This window comes from Rana temporaria, chromosome 3 (genome assembly GCF_905171775.1).
Source record: "Rana temporaria chromosome 3, aRanTem1.1, whole genome shotgun sequence".
NCBI classification, from domain to species: Eukaryota; Metazoa; Chordata; class Amphibia; order Anura; family Ranidae; genus Rana; species Rana temporaria.
The window spans coordinates 182,934,047-182,954,543 of NC_053491.1; the positions used below are offsets into that span (position 1 = coordinate 182,934,047).

The 20,497-nt window shown below is 40.4% G+C and overlaps 1 protein-coding gene across 3 annotated transcripts in view; it reads left to right on the forward strand.

Moving 5' to 3' along the window:
- Positions 1 to 20,497, forward strand: part of PAWR (pro-apoptotic WT1 regulator) — a 166,538-nt gene that overhangs the window by 119,810 nt on the left and 26,231 nt on the right. For all 3 annotated transcript variants that reach the window (XM_040343932.1, XM_040343933.1, XM_040343934.1), the window contains 2 exons: positions 3,660 to 3,779; positions 18,255 to 18,289. In XM_040343932.1, the coding sequence (XP_040199866.1) occupies positions 3,660 to 3,779; positions 18,255 to 18,289 (155 nt within the window). The remainder of the gene's footprint in view (positions 1 to 3,659; positions 3,780 to 18,254; positions 18,290 to 20,497) is intronic.

Genomic DNA, 20,497 nt, shown 5'->3' on the forward strand with positions numbered 1-20,497 from the left:
CCACTTCAAAATACCTCCCAAGCACTGTGTAGCATTTCTCAACCGTGGCACCATTTTTCTGGATTTTGGGATCTTCGTGTTGAACTCGCAGGGGTTTGAGGTAGGACAGCTGAGAGCTACTCCTACTTCCAATAATGCTACCATGAACTCTTGGACCACTTTGTAGCCTTATCCAACACCTAGTGGTTATGCTTTGTAGTTGCATAGTAAAATCTAAAGAGTTCTGATTAAAAGGGAGGGAAAATTCAGGGCATGAAAGGGTTAAAGTGACAAACTCTAGTATGAAAAAAATGTATGCGTTCTTAACTCGAAAAGAAAAAAACCTACCTTATATTGCTCTCGGCCTCCTGCAAATCTTCAAACTCCTTTTATTTTGCAGCTGTGATCTGACTTCCTGTTACAGGATAGCTGTGTTTGTCCTCCATGTCTCGCCATATGTAGGGACCTACCCCTCCTCTCTTGCTCCCTCCCGAGATGGACTATGGAATTTGTAGTGACCATAGAGCAGTGCACATGAAGGCAACTAATGTACACCGCTTGTTCTAAATCGATGCAAGTGGGTGGAAAAGGAGAGTTTCAGGAGCTAATGAAGTATATTGAATGAAGGCAGAAAAACACAGTAAAAATTATTTCATGAAACAAAATACAAGATGATTAAAGTTGGAGTAAACTCCCATGTATGAATTTTACCTATAGGTAAGCCTATAATAAGGCTTACCTATAGATATTGTAAATATCCACTAAATGTGCACCATTTAGAAGATATTTGCTTTAGATGCAGCCGGTGACATCACTGGTGCATGCGCTCTGAAGGCAGGGCAAACGTAAACGGCAACTCCCAATCAGATAGCCTTTAGCGGTGACAGCACAGCGCTGGAGGTTTTTTTTTTCCGGTCAAGTCTGTCATAATGTACTAGTGTGCGATGCATACTAGCACATTATGACTCAAACTGCCCCGGGCCCAATTTACGTTTAATTTTTTGGATGCGGGTTACTACTGTTTTAAGTAGTGGATGTGTATGATTTTTTTTTTTTTTTGGTGAAGGATATTGTATGGTGTTTAGTATAAAAATGTTACATTACATGCTCCTTAAAGCGGGGGTTCACCCTAAAAAAAAAAATTAATATTACATTGAGCTCACTTCAGAGATTGACTGTATGCTGATCTTTTTTTTTTTTGTCGTACATACCGTAGAATCGCTATTTTGGTGAATCCTGCGGGACTGGGCGTTCCTATCCAGCAGGCAAGTGATTGACACGATGGTGAATCCTGCGAGACCGGGCGTTCCTATCCAGCAGGCAAGTGATTGACGTGATGACGAACACTACCCCCGTCGCATACGGAGCGTCACGAGTTGCCGAAAGAAGGCGAGTCGGCGCTATACGGTGCCTACGCTCCGACGTTCGGCTTCTTTCGGCAACTCGTGATGCTCCGTATGCGACGGGGGTAGTGTTCGTCATCACGTCAATCACTTGCAAGCTGGATAGGAACGCCCAGTCCCGCCGGCTTCACCACCCGGAAGCCGGGGGGGAAAATAGCAATTCTACGGTATGTACGACAAAAAAAAAAATCTGCATACGGTCAATCTCTGAAGTGAGCTCAATGTAATATTAAAACATTTTTTTAGGGTGAACCCCCGCTTTAAATGTATTTTTGGTAAAGTCTTTAATTTAATATGATATTTAAAACAGATTTAAAATTGTGAGGAAACCTCTGCCATCTAAGTCTCTTTCTTCTGTTTCTCTTTCTCTACGAGCAATCCTGAATCTAATAAAGCATGAGAAAAACCTTTTATATTTTCCATTGGCTTGTTTTATTTGTTGTTTTTCCACTGGAAATTATCTTTTCTATTTATAGATAGAGTTAAATAATTCCACCAATTATATATTCAGTATTTGCTTTCTGGGACATTGCGAAATATTAAAGATTTGGCTGTAAAAATTAACTCTCCCTAAAATTTAGATTTAGTTTTCCTGCTCTGTAAATCTTGGCATTTATAATACAGAAAGACCCTCTCTTTTTTTTTTTTTTAGAATGCACTATAAATTGCAGTTGCTTAAGGCTCGGTTCACACTGAGGCGGCTTGTCAGGCTACTCAACCGCCTGACAAGTCACGCTCTATTCGGTGCAATGGAACCATTCTAATCCGAGCGACTCAAGTTGCTCCAGCTTAGAAAAAGGTTCCTGTACTACTTGGGGGTGACTATGGAGCGGATTGCATTGACTTCTATTACAGAAGTCGTTTGGAAGCCACGCTGAAGTCGGACGACTTTGAAGTCGCCCCAGTGTGAACCGAGACTTAAGGTCAGAGTGTGAATGAAAATTTTACCCCATTGTTTTCTTCCTCTGAAGTAACTACAGCGATTTAGGAACTATTGTTACAAAATGAAATCCCAGCTAACACATAACTTTCAGTTGCAGAAATTTTCTTTAAAACACCGTAGTACTAGATGGACATCTGGTTTTAGATTGACTTTTTAAGTAAGCAACACACAAATTAAAACCTAGCTCCAGAAAACACGTATAAACTAGTTAAAGCAGCAGTTTATTTTTTTTCTTTTGGAAAAACATTTTTTTAACTATGCGAATAAAAGCTGACCATTGTAAGAACCACTGTTTGTATATTAGTTGTTCCAACTTCTGTAACTGTCACATTTACTGCATCACATATAAATATATGGGACAAATATAAATAAAGGCATGTATAAAAAAGGGGGAATTCATATGCTGAAGGCAGTCTTTATAGGTGTTTCCTCCATACAGTTTACAGAATACAGTGGATCTTTAAAAAATTGGAATTAAGGCTTGGCCATATATGGTTCGAATTTCGGCCGGTTCCTGCTGATTCGAACCATTAATGGGCTGGCTGAATGTGCCAAGTTGATCGATCAATCAACTTAAGTGTAACAACCCCCGCTAGATTCTCTAACGATGATGTAGTAAAACAATATGCACAGTGTATGGCCTGCCTAATTTACTAAAGGCCAATAGACACTTTGCAAGGGAATTGTCCCCAAAGTTTAGTAAATGAGGTGAAGCTCTGCTGACTTCCATCATCCAAACGTGAAAGCAAAATGCTGTTTCCTTTTTGATTGGGTAATCTTTGCAAAGTGAAACTACATCACATTCACTACACTCTGAGGATAATTCACTTGCAAAGTTTACAGTCTTTTTGACTTTTTAATAAATCAACACATTGAGTTTACCTAAAGTAACCCTTTGGTCCAAATGGACAGCAAACACCTAGATGTGTCTGCATGTGTTCCTGCATATGTTGTACAGCCCCCTGGGAGACCCTAAACCTTGGATACCCTTCCTATACAGATGCTTACCAGCTCCTGTGGCAGAGAACTTGAGCCACTCTGTCCTGTCTTCCATGTCTACCTATTGAGGCTGTCATTATGGTTATAGGACAGTAGGGAAGCACAGGAAGTTGTAGGGAGGGGGGGGGGTGTAATGACCCTTGCCCACGGTTAATGTTTTTTTTTTTCCACGGATATGTCTATTTGACATTTAGATGTCACTGCATGTCTTTGCGTCCTTATTCCTTACAATATTTGTAGTACAAAAAAACTCTTTGTCCCTAATTATATTATTTAAGAACTTGCTAGCGTAACCTTTTACATTCTTTAAGATGCTTCTTTTTTTATTTACACAGAGCCCTGATGAGTTTGATGATGAAGCTGGACAGAAGGAACGCAAGAAGGAAGCCGCAGTTACCCTACAAAACACAGCACAGAATGAATCCTTTTCTATAGAGCCAGCTGAATGGCAGACGGTGAGCATGTGTTTTTTCATTGCTTTAAGGGTGGCATCCTTATGCCATGGTGGAAGCTCCATACAATAAATAAATCAATGGGGAAGCCTAATCTGATAGAGATTGATACCTTTGTTATGACATTATGAAGGGTGCAGAGATACAAATTACTGTGGTAAAATCTCATCAATTAAGTCTTCAAGAGACAGGAAACCAGCATATGATCCAACCCACAGGCGACTGCCAGTGCTAAGCTGACCTTTTTTTAAGATTATTTCCAGCACTTACTGAATATTTTGTACAGATCTACTTTATTTAGCAAAATAACCACACGGATTTCAGCCACATATTTCCTTTTTTTTGCATGGAATTGGCTGTGACTACTTTTTTGTTTCATTCTTCTTCTTTCAAGAGAGAGTCTGGGTTGTATACATCAAAGATACATAACAAAAATGTAACGTACATTACTTTAACACTTCATTACTGATTAAAGTCTGTATACTTGAGTTACATACAGTCAGGTCCATAAATATTGGGACATCGACACAATTCTAATCTTTTTGGCTCTATACACCACCACAATGGATTTGAAATAAAATGAACATGATGTGCTTTAACTACAGACTTTCAGCTTTAATTTCAGGGTATTTACATCCAAATCAGGTAAACGGTGTAGGAATTACAACATATGTGCCTCCCACTTTTTAAGGGACAAAAAGTAATGGGACAATTGGCTGCTCAGCTGTTCCATGGCCAGGTGTGTGTTATTCCCTCATTATCCCATTTACAAGGAGCAGATAAAAGCTCCAGAGTTCATTTCAAGTGTGCTATTTGCATTTGTAATCTGTTGCAATCAACTCTCAATATGAGATCCAAAGAGCTGTCACCATCAGTGAAGCAAGCCATCATTAGGCTGAAAAAAATAACCCATCAGAGAGATGGCAAAAACATTAGGTGTGGCCAAATCAACTGTTTGGAACATCCTTAAAAAGAAAGAACGCACCAGTGAGCTCAGCAACACCAAAAGACCCGGAAGAGCACAGAAAACAACTGTGGTGGATGACCGAAGAATTATTTCCCTGGTGCAGAAAACACCCTTCACAACAGTTGGTCGGATAAAGAACACTCTCCAGGAGGTAGGTGTATGTGTGTCAAAGTCAACAATCAAGAGGAGACTTCACCAGAGTGAATACAGAGGGTTCACCACAAGATGTTAACCATTGGTGAGCCTCAAAAACAGGGAGGCTAGATTAGAGTTTGCCAAACAAAATCTAAAAAAAGCCTTCACAGTTCTGGAACAACATCCTATGGACAGATGAGACCAAAATCAACTTGTACCAGCGTGTGATGGGAAGAGAAGAGTATGGAGAAGAAAAGGAACTGTTCATGATCCAAAGCATACCACCTCATCAGTGAAGCACGGTGGTTGTAGTGTCATGGTGTGGGTATGTATGGCTGCCAATGGAACTGGTTCTCCTGTATTTATTGATGATGTGACTACTGACAAAAGCAGCAGGATGAATTCTGAAGTGTTTCTGGCAATATTATCTGCTCATATTCAGCCAAATGCTTCAGAACTCATTGGGCGGCGCTTCACAGTGCAGATGGACAATGACTCGAAGCATACTGCGAAAGCAACCAAAGCGTTTTTTAAGGGAAAGAAGTGTAATGTTATGCAATGGCCAAGTCAATCACCTGACCTGAATCCGATTTTGAGTATGCATTTCACTTGCTGAAGACAAAACTGAAAGGAAAAAAATGCCCCAAGTACAAGCAGGAACTGAAGACAGTTGCAGTAGAGGCCTGGCAGAGCATCACCATGTCTATGCGTTCCAGACTTCAGGCTGTAATTGACTGCAAAGGATTTGCAACCAAGCATTCAAATGTGAAAGTTTGATTTATGATTGTTAATCTGTCCCATTACTTTTGGTCCCTTAAAGAGTGGGAGGCACGTATACAAACTGTTGTAATTCCTACACCGTTCTCCTGATTTGGATGTAAATACCCTCAAATTAAAGCTGAAAGTCTGCAGTTAAAGCACATCTTGTATGTTTCATTTCAAATCCATTGTGGTGGTGTATAGAGCCAAAAAGATTAGAATTGTGTCGCTGTCCCAATATTTATGGACCTGACTGTATTTTCCATTGTAAATTTTAAGAAAGCACTTGAGAAAGTAGAGAGAGAAAGCAGTAAAGATTGGGAAATATATATACTGTTGATTGGCGTAGATGGAGCAAGGCAAGAGGATAGCAGAAAAAGATGGTTGGAAGGGGAAGAGAACTGGAACAGAGGGGAGAATGAAGTGTCTGGGAACCTCACCCCTCCAAGACCAGTTCCACATATACCAAAGAAGCTTGAAGTTAAGATAATTGCGTCTGTGGGGGTACTAGAAGAGTTTGGTCTTTTTTAAAAGAATCAAGTCTTCCAAATTGTTCAGCACTTTTCATTCTGATCTTCCAGATCCATAATGAATTGTTCCATCCATTGAATCTCAGTGATCCTAGTAAGCCATTGTAAGATAGTGGGGGTGAACTTTGTTTCTACATTGCTGAAATGCAGGCTTTGGGAGCATTAAGAAGTTGATTGAGGGGTACGTTTTTATATTTCTTATTAGAGAGTGGGGTATCAAGCAATAAGTATACGGCCAGGTTCCTGTCCAGAGACACACCTGTATGGATGTTTGTTTGTTCTACAGATTCCCAGAAGTCATGTAATTTGGGACACCCCCATACAATATGTAACTGACAACTTATTTTAAGTGCTGATCACCTATTTACATACCCTGTATGTGGTTGGAAATGCATAGAAGTGCCTCAAAATGCAGTTGTAAAATGTACATCTATACATTTAGGCCCCGTACACACGACCAAGTTTCTCGGCAGAATTCAGCCAGAAACTCGATCGGAGCTGGATTCTGCCGAGAAACTCGGTCGCGTGTACACTTTTCACCGAGGAAGCCGACGAGGAACTCGTCGGGCCAAATAGAGAACATGTTCTCTATTTCCTCGTTGTTCAATGAAGAAAGTTGGCCCGCCGAGATCCTCGCTGGCTTCAACACAGAACTCGACGAGGAACTCGATGTGTTTGGCACGTCGAGTTCCTCGGACGTGTGTACGGGGCCTGAGGTTTACAATCATTGATCCAACTAAACTGACTCATTAGATGAACTTAATGCTATGTTCCTACTGGTAATTGCACTGCTGTGTACCGATCATGGTTTTGTTAGACTATGGGATTGATTTACTAAAGGCAAATATTGACTGTTTACTTTGAAAGTGCAGTTGCGCTCTGTAAGGGAATTTTCCCCAGAGCCTAGTGAACGAGGTGAAGCTGACTTCCATCGTCCAATAATCTGAAAGCCAAATTTTTTATTTACTTTTTTCCTTTGTATATGAGGACTAAGCTACAGGCTGCAACTGCACTTTTAAGGTGAGCAGCCTATTTGCCTTCAGTAAATCAATCCCTATGATCAAAGTGAGCATTTACCTTTAATTTACTCTAAGAAAATGCCTTGGATTATTGTATTTCAAATAAGTTTGTACTTTAACTGATCATTGCTGTTAAGAGACTTCATATCGCGTTCAGTACCTTATTCATTCCACAGAAGGTACAGGCTTGTACTTATTTCCGTCAGGCATGCTGTGTTGAATCACAGTCAAACTCTGTTAAAGTGCAATGTATTCCATCAATAAATAGCTTCATTTGTACAAAAACAAGAAAGGCATCCTGAAGGTCACACTCTGTTTTCATTGGAGTCCAATACAAAGTGTCTGGCTTTGATGTTAAGACAATTGCCCATATCCAATTTCTTCTCAGTCGGGAGCCCAAATTGCAAATATCTGTTCAGGTTCTAGTACTTAGTTTTATCTGTCTGATGAAGTGTTGGAGACGTTTATTACTAAAAAAATGATAGAACGTTTACATATAAAAACAACAAATATGTGGTTATTACTTCCAGTTGTTTAACAACTTTATTTGAGTACATTTTATTGTGCCGCCATATTGTGCAGAGGTGCTGCTTGAGCAATCACCACCTTAAAAAAACTGGGATAACTCGATGGTGGGTAATATGGGGCTTTTAAACTTTCATAGATATTTAAATATCAATGTATAAAAAGCCTAGATTGTAAGCTCTAACAAGCAGAGCCCTCTGATTCATCCTGTATTGAATTGTATTTTAACTGTACTGTCTGTCTTCATGTTATTGTAAAGCATTGCGCAAACTATGGACGCTATATAAATCCTGTAAAATAATGATACAGGGTTGTAACTGGTGGCTAGCACACTTGCAAAAGCTTGAATGTTTTCTGTTTTGCTATAGTATAACTAAAGGCTTTTAGCTAGATTCAGGTAGAGTTAGGTCAGCGTATCAGTAGATACGCCGACCTAACTCAGAATCTGCGCCGACCTATGTTTAAGTGTATTCTCAAACAGAGATACGCTTAAACATATCTAAGATACGACGGCTTGCGCCGTCCTATCTTAGGTTGCAATATTGAGGCTGACCACTAGGTGGTGCTTCCATTGCGGTCGGTGTAGAATATGTAAATCAGTAGATACGCCTATTCACGAACGTACACCCGGCCGCCGCAGTACATTTACGCTGTTTACGTAACGCATTACAGGCCTAAAGTTATTCAATCAAATAGATGGAATAGTAATGTTAAGTATGGCCGCCGTTCCCGCGCCGAAATTCAAAATTTTTACGTCGTTTGCACAAGTCGTCCGTGAATAGGTATTTACGTAGTTTATGTCCACGTCGAAATCAATATGCCTGTGCGGCGGACGTAGCCGCAATGCACACTGGGAAATGTAGGCGCACGGCGCATGCGCAGTTGAAAAAAAACATCAATCACGTCGGGTCAAGCCTCATTATCATAAAACACGCCCCCTTAGACAAATTTGAATTGGGCGCCCTTACGCCCGCCCGCTTTAGGCTACGCCGCCGTAACTTAGCAGGCAAGTACTTTGAGAATCAAGTACTTGCCTCGCTAACTTACGGCAGCGTAGCCTAAACACGCTAAGCTACGCCGCCACAAAGTTGCGGCCATCTCTCTGAATCTAGCTATTGATTTTTAGTTTTAGAAAAAAGTATTTGATCCCCTGCTGATTTTGAACATTTGCCTTCTGACAAAGAAATGAGCAGTCCATAATTTTAATGGTAGGTTTATTTTAACAGTGATAGAGAGAATAACAACAAAAATATCCCCCAAAAAAATGCATTTAACAAAAGTTATACATTTTGTTTTTCTTTCATTTAATGAGTGAACAAAGTATTTGATCCCCTATCAATCCGCAAGATTTCTGGCTCCCAGGTGTTTTCTATACAGGCAATGAGCTGAGATTAGGCACCTCTCTAAGGCTGGGTTCACACTACTACACTACTTTCATCCTACTTTGCTCTGTGTTCAATGTTTCCCTATGAGAGCGTCTTGTAGCGTCCTACACAAGTCGGTCCGACTTTGAAAATGCTCCCTGTACTACTTTTGGTCCTACATTGATCCTACTTCAGGCCCATTGAATATCATTGAAGTCGGACCAAAGTAGTATCCTGTTCATGAAAGTAGGATGGATGTAGGACCAATGTAGGATAAATGTAGGACCGATGTAGCAGAGCAAAGTAGGATGAAAGTAGTGTAGTAGTGTGAACCCAGCCTCAGGCTGGGTTCACACTTGTCCTACAAACGGCCCTACATTGGGAGCCTCATGTAGCATGACATGTGAAAATCAATGTTTCCCTATGAGAGCTGTCTTAACTGGTCCTACACAAGTCGGTCCGACTTTGAAAATGCTCCCTGTACTACTTTTGGTCCTACATTGATCCTACTTCAACCCATTGAATATCATTGAAGTCGGACCAAAGTAGTATCCTGTTCATGAAAGTAGGATGGATGTAGGACCAATGTAGGATAAATGTAGGACCAATGTAGCAGAGCAAAGTAGGATGAAAGTAGTGTAGTAGTGTGAACCCAGCCTAAAAGGGTGAGCTCCTAATCTCAGCTCATTACCTGTATAAAAGACACCTGTCCACAGAAGCAATCAATCAGATTCCAATTTATCCACCATGGCCAAGATCAAAGAGCTGTCCAAGGATTTCAGCGACAAGATTGTAGACCTACACAAGGCTGGAATGGGCTACAAGACCATCGCCAAGCAGCGTGGTGAGAGGGTGACAACAGTTGGTGCCATTATTCGCAAATTGAAGAAACACACAATAACTATCAATCTCCCTCGGTCCGCGGCTCCATGCAAGATCTTACCTTGTGGAGTTTCAGTAATCATGAGAATGGTGATTAATCAGCCAGAACTACACAGGAGAATCTTATCAAGGATCTCAAGGCAGCTTGGACCATAGTAACCAAGCAAACAATTGGTAACACACTACACCGTGAGGGACTGCAAGGTCCCCCTGTTCAAGAAAGCACATGTACAGGCCTGTCTGAAGTTTGCTAATGAACAATTGAATGATTCAGAGGAGAACTGGGATAAAGTGTTGTGGTCAGATGAGATCAAAATCAAGCTCTTTGGCATCAACTCAACTCACGTTACTCACCCTGTTTGGAGGAGGAGGAATGCTGCCTATGACCCCAAGAACACCATCAAACATGGAGGTGAAAACATTATGCTTTGGGGGTGTAGTTCTGCTAGGGAGACAGGACAACTTCACTGCATCACCGGTCGAGTTTCCAAATGTCAACCAGGAAACCTTAATGACTTGGAGAGGATCTACAATGAGTGGGACAAATATCCTACTGAGATGTGTGCAAATGTGGTGGCCAACTACAAGAAATGTCTGACCTCTGTGATTGCAATCAAGGGTTTTGCCACCAAATACTCATGTTTTGTCATGTTTTGCGAAAGGGTCAAATACTTATTTCACTCATTAAAATGCAAATCAATTTATAACTTTTTTAAATATGTTTTTCTGGATTTTTTGTTGTTGTTTTGTCTCTCATAGTTACAATATACTTATAATTAAAATTATAGAATGATCTTTTTTTTTGTCAGTGGGCAAACGTACAAAATCAGCAGGGGATCAAATACTTTTTTTCCCTCAATGTAACCATTCCTTGCTCTATCCAAAATGGGGGGGAAAAAAAGTTTTGCCTATAGTTTCTTTAAACGCTTGCACACACTTAACATAGAGTTGACCACTTATTACTAGTACTTTTATTTAAAGTGTATGAAGAAACAAAACTTTCTTTGGTTTGTTTTGGCTAGAGTAGAAAAGGATACAACCCCCTGTCAAGTTTTTATTGTTCTCCTAGTTCCTGCTGGGGAGATCCACCCTCTCTAATTTTCTGGTGACAGTTTGAAAAGGGAAATACAAAATATTAGAGTTGCCACCAGAACAGGTTAGGCTGGGTTGACACTGTAGCACGCTCCGGGTCACAGCAGGAGTGCGATGCGTGCGATTTCAGCCCAAAATTTCGTCTGATTTCGGACCTGAAACAGACCAAAAGACGCACACGACTCCTGTACAATTTGCATCGCAGCCGCTGTGGAGATGTGTGATCTGGCTCCACAAACTCCTGCTATACGAATTGGATCGGGGGAAACTCTGCATCCAATTCGCTACAGTGTGAACCCAGCCTAATTGTAAACAGAAACCATTGTTCTTGTGGCAACTATCAAGGAGGGTAATTACCATAACTTTGTAGAGAATTCCTTTTCGCTTGTTGTGTCTCTAGGACAGGAAGTGAAGAGAAGTTTCTCCAACAGGACACAGACAACTAAATATAAACTGACATTTTAGCCCCTCTCTACCTTATCCAAAACTAAAAAGAAACATTCTGGCTATACATACACTTTAAATCCAGAGGCAAGTGTTCATCTGCAGATTAGATTTACGGACATACTTGGCATAAACGCTATGAGTAATTAGGCAACATGGGCACTCGTGTTGAAGTAGAAATCTAGGCTAAAGCCGAACCAATCTCAAAAATGCCCCTTCTCCTGACACCTATGCTGACTAACCTGCGTAAGAAAGATTTACTGACCACTCCAGTGCGGTCACGTGATCTGGCTCCACTGTATCAGCTAGCGGTGGCAGCAAAGGAGAGATGAGAATGCTCAATAACCGCTGGAATAGAAGCGGTGATGTCACCTAATGCCTTTATATGGTCCATCCTTCACTGGTGGCCACATGGGAGCTGGATCACATGACGAGGCTGCAGCGGCCTGAAAATGGGTAAGTATATGCACAGGTTAGTCAGCATTGGTGTTCGATGAGGGGACGGAGCATTTTTGAGATTGGTTAGATTTAGTCTTAAATTCCACTTTAACCACTTAAGGACAGCCGCACGACGATATACATCGGCAGAATGGCACGGCTGGGCACAGGGACGTATATATACGTCCCCTTTAAGAGCCCAGCCATGGGTCGCGAGCGCGCGCTTGCGACCTGGTCCAAAGCTCCGTGATAGCGGGACCCGCAGACCTGATCGCTGCCGGTGTCCCGCGATCGGTCACAGGAGCTGAAGAACAGGGAGAGATGTGTGTAAACACACCTTCCCCATTCTTCTGTGTGGCAGTAACACTGATCGTTTGTTCCCTGATATAGGGAACGACGATCAGTGATGTCATGCCTACAGCCACGCCCCCTACAGTAAGAATCACTCCCTTAGGGCACACTTTACCCCTTAGCGCTACTTAGTGGTTAGCCCCTTCACTGCCATTGTCATTTTCAGTTATCAGTGCATTTTTATAGCACTTTTCGCTGTGAAAATGACAATAGTCCCAAAAATGTGTTAAAAGTGTCCGATGTGTCTGCCATAATGTCGCAGTCACAAAAAAAATCGCTGATCGCCGCCATTAGTAGTAAAAAAAATATTAATAAAAATGCCATAAAACTATCCCCTGGTTTGTAAATGCTATAAATTTTGCGCAAACCAATCGATAAACGCTTATTGCGATTTTTTTTTTTTTATATACCAAAAATAGGCAGAAGAATACCTATCGGCCTAAACTGAGGAAACATTTTTTTTTTATATATATTTTTTGGGGATATTTATTATAGCAAAATGTAGAAAATATTGCATTTTTTTTTCAAAATTGTTGCTCTATTTTTGTTTATAGCGCAAAAAATAAAAATCGCAGAGGTGATCATATACCACCAAAAGAAAGCTCTATTTGTGGAAAAAAAGGATGCCAACTGTGTTTGGGAGCCACGTAGCACAACCGCGCAATTGTTAGTTAAAGTGACGCAGTGCCGAATCGCATAAAGGGGCAAGGTCCTTAACCTGCATAATGGTCCGGGTCTTAAGTGGTTAATTATTCCTTGTCATATTAGTTGTAGGTATTTGCATGGTCCCATGTGGGAGTTATGTTTTTTATACTTGTCTCGATGTGTATTATTTTTTTTATTTTTTTACATTTACAAATTCTTTTTTTTCAAATACTGAACACCTTTGAGGGATGTGTTCCTTGCAGTATCACATGATCACATAGTATCACATACCTATTTTTTCTTTCTCAAAAATTGGAAACTAAAGTTTTCCCAGGTCTCGGTGTGCATTGTTGAGTTCCTTATTATATTATTTCTGTATGAACAGATATATATCTAAACCCGCATTCATACCCTTATCTCAAATACCATCTGTTTCTGAAGTTTGTAATTTTTTCTTTTAGCGAGAGTTGGTGGTCCATTAGGCATCATACATATTCCTGTAATTTCCACAGTTGGCCAGAATAGTTAAAGGTTATGTAAATGTTGAATGTATTGCCTGGTCAGGCTGATTTAGATTCAAAGATGTGTTTTTAATTGTGAAAGAATGGCATGCCAGGAATGCAGAGATCTGCTGTTGTACATGCTCTCTGGTTAGTAAACAGAAGACTTACATGCCGCCTTCCTTCTCAAAGCCTTGGGCTCTTAGCTTTCTGCCAAAAATGTAGACAAATTAAACCGTGTCACAAACTGTCTGCATCAGACCCCTTTTTCCTGTGTAAATTATTGAAATATGTGTTAGGGAAAATGTCATCAAGCTGAAATTATAATATACATACAAGTCCTGGAGCCCGCAGGAATCAACATATTAGCCATTATGTCAACATATCTTGGGCAGGATGTGTTTCAGTTATTATGAACAAGAGTTCATGTGGCATTACACTGTATACAATGCATGCTTCAAAATGACACTTCTAAGAGAACAGTCCAAAATGTATACAGTACAAGTAGATTCCAGCAGAATGACTCCAACAGAGCATGCAGACAGGAATGGTAATTTGGGATGTAAAATGTATTTTTTTTTTAGAAAAATGATAGGGAAAGGGTCATAACCAACCCAGACTCATTGCTTATATGCTTTGTGTGCATGAAAGCACTTTCCCCCTCTGAATCATTATACTTGTCTTATAATAGCAATAAAGAACTGGTGTACGTTACAGCAGTAGCCACTCGGGTTCTTTCTTTCTGTTGTTAATATTAGAAGGGTTAAATTAAAAGTTTTTTATCTGATTTTTTGTTGTGTCACCAAAGCAGCAATTTATAATTGTAAAAACATAAAACCAGTATTGTTACTATGAATTCATGTAACCTCATTACTTAAATAGGTCTAAAGCAGGGTTGTCAAACTCAATTTCATTGCAAGCTGTATCGGAATTATGCCCTCAAAGGGTCGGTTGTAATTGCAAGACTAAGTATATATTTATCCAGGGCTTTTTTTTTCTCAGAGAATAGGTGCACAAACTCATCCATGCCCCTCTTCCCCACTGAACTGCATTGAACGGTGGGTGTGGCCAAATTGCACACTGGGGTATCTTAAAGGGGCAATAAATACCAGGAGTGCATTATGTATGGAGTTCAGGGATGTGTCGTATACAGAGTGCAAGTTTCAGGGGTATCCTATGTACAGAGTGCTGAGCTAAGGGGTGCACAAGTACAGAGCGCAGAGTTCAGAGGTGCACTGTGTACAGAGTACATGGTTGAGGACTGAGCTACATACAGAGTGCAGAGTTTAGGGGTGTGCTTTGCACAGTGTACAGGGTTCAGCTCTCTTTCACAGTCTGTCCACAATTCACTTCCACCCCTCCTCAGCTCTGAACTCTGCACACATCTTCATCTATAGCCTTCAGGTGGCGTCCCCCCCCCCCCCAAAAAAAAGCTTCCTTCCATCTCACCTACCTGGCTCCACCTCTCTCTCTCACTTACCACGTGATGCCCCATCCTACACTGCCCCTGCATCTACATATCCCTTGTCACTGTTCCAAGTGCAGGGCAAGCAGGGATCTGTGAGAGCCGCCAAGAGGAAAGCTGTCCTTGTAAACATAAAAGGCTTCTGTGTTTACAGGTGACAGTGGTGAGCGAGGACCAGAGGGTGAGAGCTGGAGGGTCCAGAGGGTCCAGCTCAAAAAATCCCTGGGTGTGAGAGCCACATTAAATGGCCTGCCAGGCTGGATTCAGCCCACGGGCCTTGTGTTTGATGCATGTGGTTTAAAGAAAATGCAAACTTATCCTTGATTTATTATATGTCCCTATAGCAGTAATGAACAGTGACGGTAGCCTACACTAGAGGGATTTACACAATATACTGTATATTGCAGCACACCCCTAGCATGTATATATTTGTGGACACTGTAGTTGGAATGTCACCCAGGAAAGACTATGGGATGTGTTTTACCTCCTTGGATTTCTAGGTATATACAGCCGTGGCCAAAAGTTTTGCGAATGACACCAACATACATTTTTCACAGAGTCCACTGCCTCAGTTTTCTTGATGGCAATTTGCATTTCCTCCAGAATGATATGAAGAGTGATCAGATGAACTGCAATTAATTGCACAGTCCATATCTTTGCCATGAAAATGAACTTAATCCCATAAAAAAACATTTCCACTGCACTGCATTTCCACTGCCCAGAGGCGATTCAGTTCGCATGTGCCGCGCTATATAAGTTTTTCATTCATTCATTCATTCACTTGTGAAGAAGGCTTCAGGGTGCCAGAACCATCTCCTACAGTTGATTCAGCTGCGGGATCAGGGCCCCACTAGTGCAGAGCTTGCCCAGGAATGACAGCAGGCAGGTGTGAGTGCATCTACACGCACAGTGAGGCAAAGACTTTTGGAGGATGGCCTCGTGTCTAGAAGGCCAGCAAAGAAGCCACTTCTCTCCAGGAAAAACATCAGGGGCAGACTGATATTCTGTAAAAGGTACAGGGATTGGATTGCTGAGGAAATTTTCTCTGATGAACCCCCTTTCCAATTGTTTGGGGCATCCAGAAAGAACCTTGTCTGGAGAAGAAAAGGGCAGCCCTACCATCAGTCCTGTGTCATGCCAACAGTAAAGCTTCCTGAGACCATTAATTTGCAGGGTTGCTTCTCATCCATGGGCTCCCTCATAATTTTGCCTAAGAACCCAGTCCTGAATAAAGAATGGTACAAAAACATCCTACCAGAGCAACTTCTCCCAACCATCCAAAAACAGTTTGGAGACGAACAATGCCTTTTCCAGCATGATGGAGCACCTTGCCATGAGGCCAAAGTGATAACTAAGTGGCTTGGGGAACAAAACATCCACATTTTGGGTCCAAGGTCAGGAAACAAGACCCTAATTCCATTAAGAGCTTTTGGTCGACCCTCAAGAAGCAGATGAACAACCCCCCCCCCAATTCTGACAAACTCCAAGCATTGATTATGCAAGAATGGGCTGCCATCACTCAGGATGTGGCCCAGAAGTTGATTGACAACATGCTTGGGTGAACTGCAGAGGTCTTGAAAAAGAAGGGTCAGCACTGCAAATATTGACTCTTTGCATAATGTAATTGTCAATAAAAGCCTTTTGACACTTATGAAATACTTGTAATTATACTTCAGTATACCAGAGTAACATCTGAGAAAAAGATCTAAAAACACTGAAGCAGAAAATGTATATTTGTGTAATTTTCAAAACTTATGACCATGGCTGTACAATAAGATTAAAAAGGAAGTGAATGGTTTGTGCTGTTCAATAAGTTTGAATACTAACATTAAAGCTGAACTCCAGAATAAGCAAATGTTGTCTAAATACTAGAGGCATATGTATTCTTATTTGAATCTTTTGTAGTAATTCAGTGTGAAACTTTGCCACTGTGCAGGGGCTTCTTGCAATATAGACTGGTCAGTGCTGCTCTCTCATTTTGTGCAGGGTGACTGGTCTTGTCTCCACCCTCTTGTTGGTTTCTACAGGCTGCTTTCTGGGCCCCTTCCACAGCTCTGCTGTGCGCATAGGCTATGCTACAACACGGTGATGATGTAATTTCTACTTTTACAAGGTATTAACGTGATTTGCAAAGGCATTTGGTGCACCCAAAGTGAATTTTTATTCTTTGTGACTGTTGAGGAATATGTTGAAATTAAAGTTTTGAGTGCCTGGAGTTCAGCTTTATAAAAGCAGGGCCAGTCCTTCATGTGCTGATGCCAGATGTAGCATGTGGATTGTCCGTTATCTATCCATCCACCGGAAATTAGAAATGTAATGCTACATAGTCATTTGTGGTGGTCATGTGAACAGCACATTATTGGCTAGTTGTCATTTGGACTGCATTAAGCAGATGCTGCTTTACTTATTCTGTTTATAGTGAAATGGTGTGTTGGTACACAGTTGTGTGCATGTGGTGCACTTTATTTCACTATATTTGCACAGTATATATTGCATATTTTCTCTTCTAAAGAGTTGTTTTGTACAAACCAGTAGACTTATCCCGCGTACACACGGACGGAATTTCCGACAACAAATGTTCGATGTGAGCTTGTTGTCGGAAAATTCGACCGTGTGTATGCTCCATCGGACATTTACTATCGGAATTTCCGACAACAAATGTTTGCGAGCTGGTTCTCAAATTTTCCGACAAATTCGGATCTTGTGTAGCCAATTCTGACGCACAAAAAATCCATGCATGCTCGGAATCAAGCAGAAGAGCCGCACTGGCTATTGAACTTTTCTCGGCTCGTCGTACCTGTTGTACGTCACCGAGTTCTTGACGTTCGGAATTTAACAACAACATTTGTGTGACCGTGTGTATGCAAGACAAGTTTGAGCCAACATCCGTTGGAAAAAAAATCCACGGTTTTGTTGTCGGAATGTTCGATTGTGTGTACGCGGCATTAGACTTGAATGATATGTTTGACGTAACTTGTAGAGAAAAATGTTTTTTTTAAAATGTAGCTATATCTAATGTGCTGCATTCAATTATGGTGGAGAAACGGATATGATTCAGCAAAGCACTCAACATGAAATATATTTAGTGCTCATTTTATTATGGTTATGGGATGAAGGGTTTCATATTTTCTTCTGTATGTGCTTATACCAACATACTTGGGGTTTTGGCTGTATAAAATGACTCTTCAGCTCTTCTTTAAACCCACATAAATTTAATCCTGATGCCTAATGCACTGCCATTGAATTTTTTTTGCAATATGCTGTTATAAATAATCATGTCCTATATTCATAAATGTAAACAATATGTTCAGTGTTTTGCAATTTTTATGGCTTAGAACTTATTTCTGTTTTATCTTCTCTAGGAATCTACAAGGACTGTGCCAAACAGATATAAGAGGTAAGACACTTTAACCCTTTTGATGTCAGAGCCATTTTTTTCATTTTTTTTCATACATTTTAAAATGCACATTTTGAGGCTAGAAGTTAAAACCCCTAAAAGCATTATACCGTTTCTGAAAACAAAGACCCTGGAGAATAAAATGCCAGCAGCTGCAATTGTTTTATGTTGCACAATATTAGAGTAACTAGTGAATTTTTAAATATTAGTTTGATAAACAAAGTAAAATTTTGGTGCACACAAAATAATGACTCTTGTTTGTAAAATCTGAAAAATGAAGTTGCGTCAAGTAAATAGATGACAAGATGTCAAGCCATAAAATTGCACACAGCCATGCAACAGTGACAAACTATGGTACCCAAAATTGTCCATAGTCTATACTTTAAAAGTCTTTACAGATCATCTGTTTAGAGTTAAGGTGGAAATAAATTCTCTAATTAAAAACTAAACGGGCAGGCTCTGTATTGCAGAAGTGATAAAAAATGTCTCTTCACCAATAAAATAAACCTACTTGCCTGCTTACAGGCTTCTTTAGAATGTAGACTTAGCTGTGCATGCAGAGCTCAGTTTTACATTCTGGCACAGATCCTGTGTGCCAGGATAACCAAACTCCTACGCATGTGCAGAAGAGACCTGATCCCATGCCGACCAATTGAGAAGACCATAGCCCAGCATCTGGAAAAAGTATCAGTCTGTCTAACTTTTTGTTTGATCATTGCGGATGATCAGTGATCTAATCATATATAGAACCGCTATATACACAATAACTGTCTGAAGCGCCTTATGTCTCCCCATATCATTTGCCAATCTGCCTCTTGGTCCGACAGCCTTTTTCAACTTGGGTTCCTTCAGGTTTTTTCAGGGGTGCCTTGGCAAAATGCCTAAAAATTGCCCAAAAATGTTATACAAGCCAGCGAGTGGATTGAGCCTGCCTTTTATTTACACATAGCCACAGGTTTTCATTGTGCACCATTAAAACCTTCCAGCCGTCTGCATCCTAAAAACCATTGGTGTCATTGGTTGATAATGAGGACATCAGGGGCCGCATCCTTGTTTGCCCCTCCCCTGCCCCTCCTTTTCATCAGCACGGGGGTCACTTTAGCTGAATGAGAGAGAGAAACTAAGGAAGAAGAGAAAAACTGGAATACTAGAATGGAAAAGTAAATCACCTCTATCGTTGGGCGACCTATGTGTGTGGATGTTGCTGTATTATGTAAAACTATTAGGTAAGTGCTTTACATGTCAGTGTGAGGTGCCATAAAATTGTGCATAACTTTAAAGGGTGCCTTGATTAAAATAAGGTTAACAAACCCTGGTCTAGCATACATGGTGGTGCTTACTCAGTGATGATGCATTTGATGGTGTTGATAATAGTACTTTATGTACGTCCCTCTATATTTTTCTTGAAGTTCATGAAACTGTTGAAAGGCTTTGATAGACAAAATACATAGAATACCTTAGTATTACCAGTCAATGTTTGTATTTCTCCCTTTTGTGTTGCAACTTACAATGTGGGTACCACCACCCTACCCCCATGGGGGCAAATAACATTTCCAGACAGCAAACTTTCTGTACTAGTTCACTTTCTGTAATAAAATTTTAGAAGCAGGTTGAAGTTAGGTTAGGACTGAGTAATGTGGAATATTTGTTTTAGGTCATAGACATGTTTTGCTGAAGCACAATTTTGATTGTGCTGTCAATACAGAGGTTGTAAAAGTGACCTTATACATTTTGTATTTGAACAGTTCTGTCAATTATATTGTAAAGGGAAGGTGTGAATAGTTCAGTAAGCTGGAACAGAACAAATTGTATTTGATTGTATTACTTAATTCTGAGCCTGTCGTGGATAGCCCAGCAGCAGTGTACCCTATGAAATGAAGCATGTAATAGCACAGATTGAAATTTTTCCATTACTGTCTATGTATTGTATTGTGAGAGAACTTCTTGCTACTGTGAAATTAGGTTGAAAGGTAAGCCTTTTAATTCACAAAGAATTTTTACTTTAGTTTTTTGTTTTTTCTTGTCTTTTCTTGAGAGCTGAAAAATATAGATTTTCTGACCTGCTACAGAATGGTATAACAGAAACCATGATTCATGTCTTTACAGTCCTTTGGTTTTATAATTACATCTTGTTAAGCACATCTGATTGGTAAATGTACATGTTTTCGTTTCATAGAATGGTTGCAGTTTTAATTATATATTTCATTA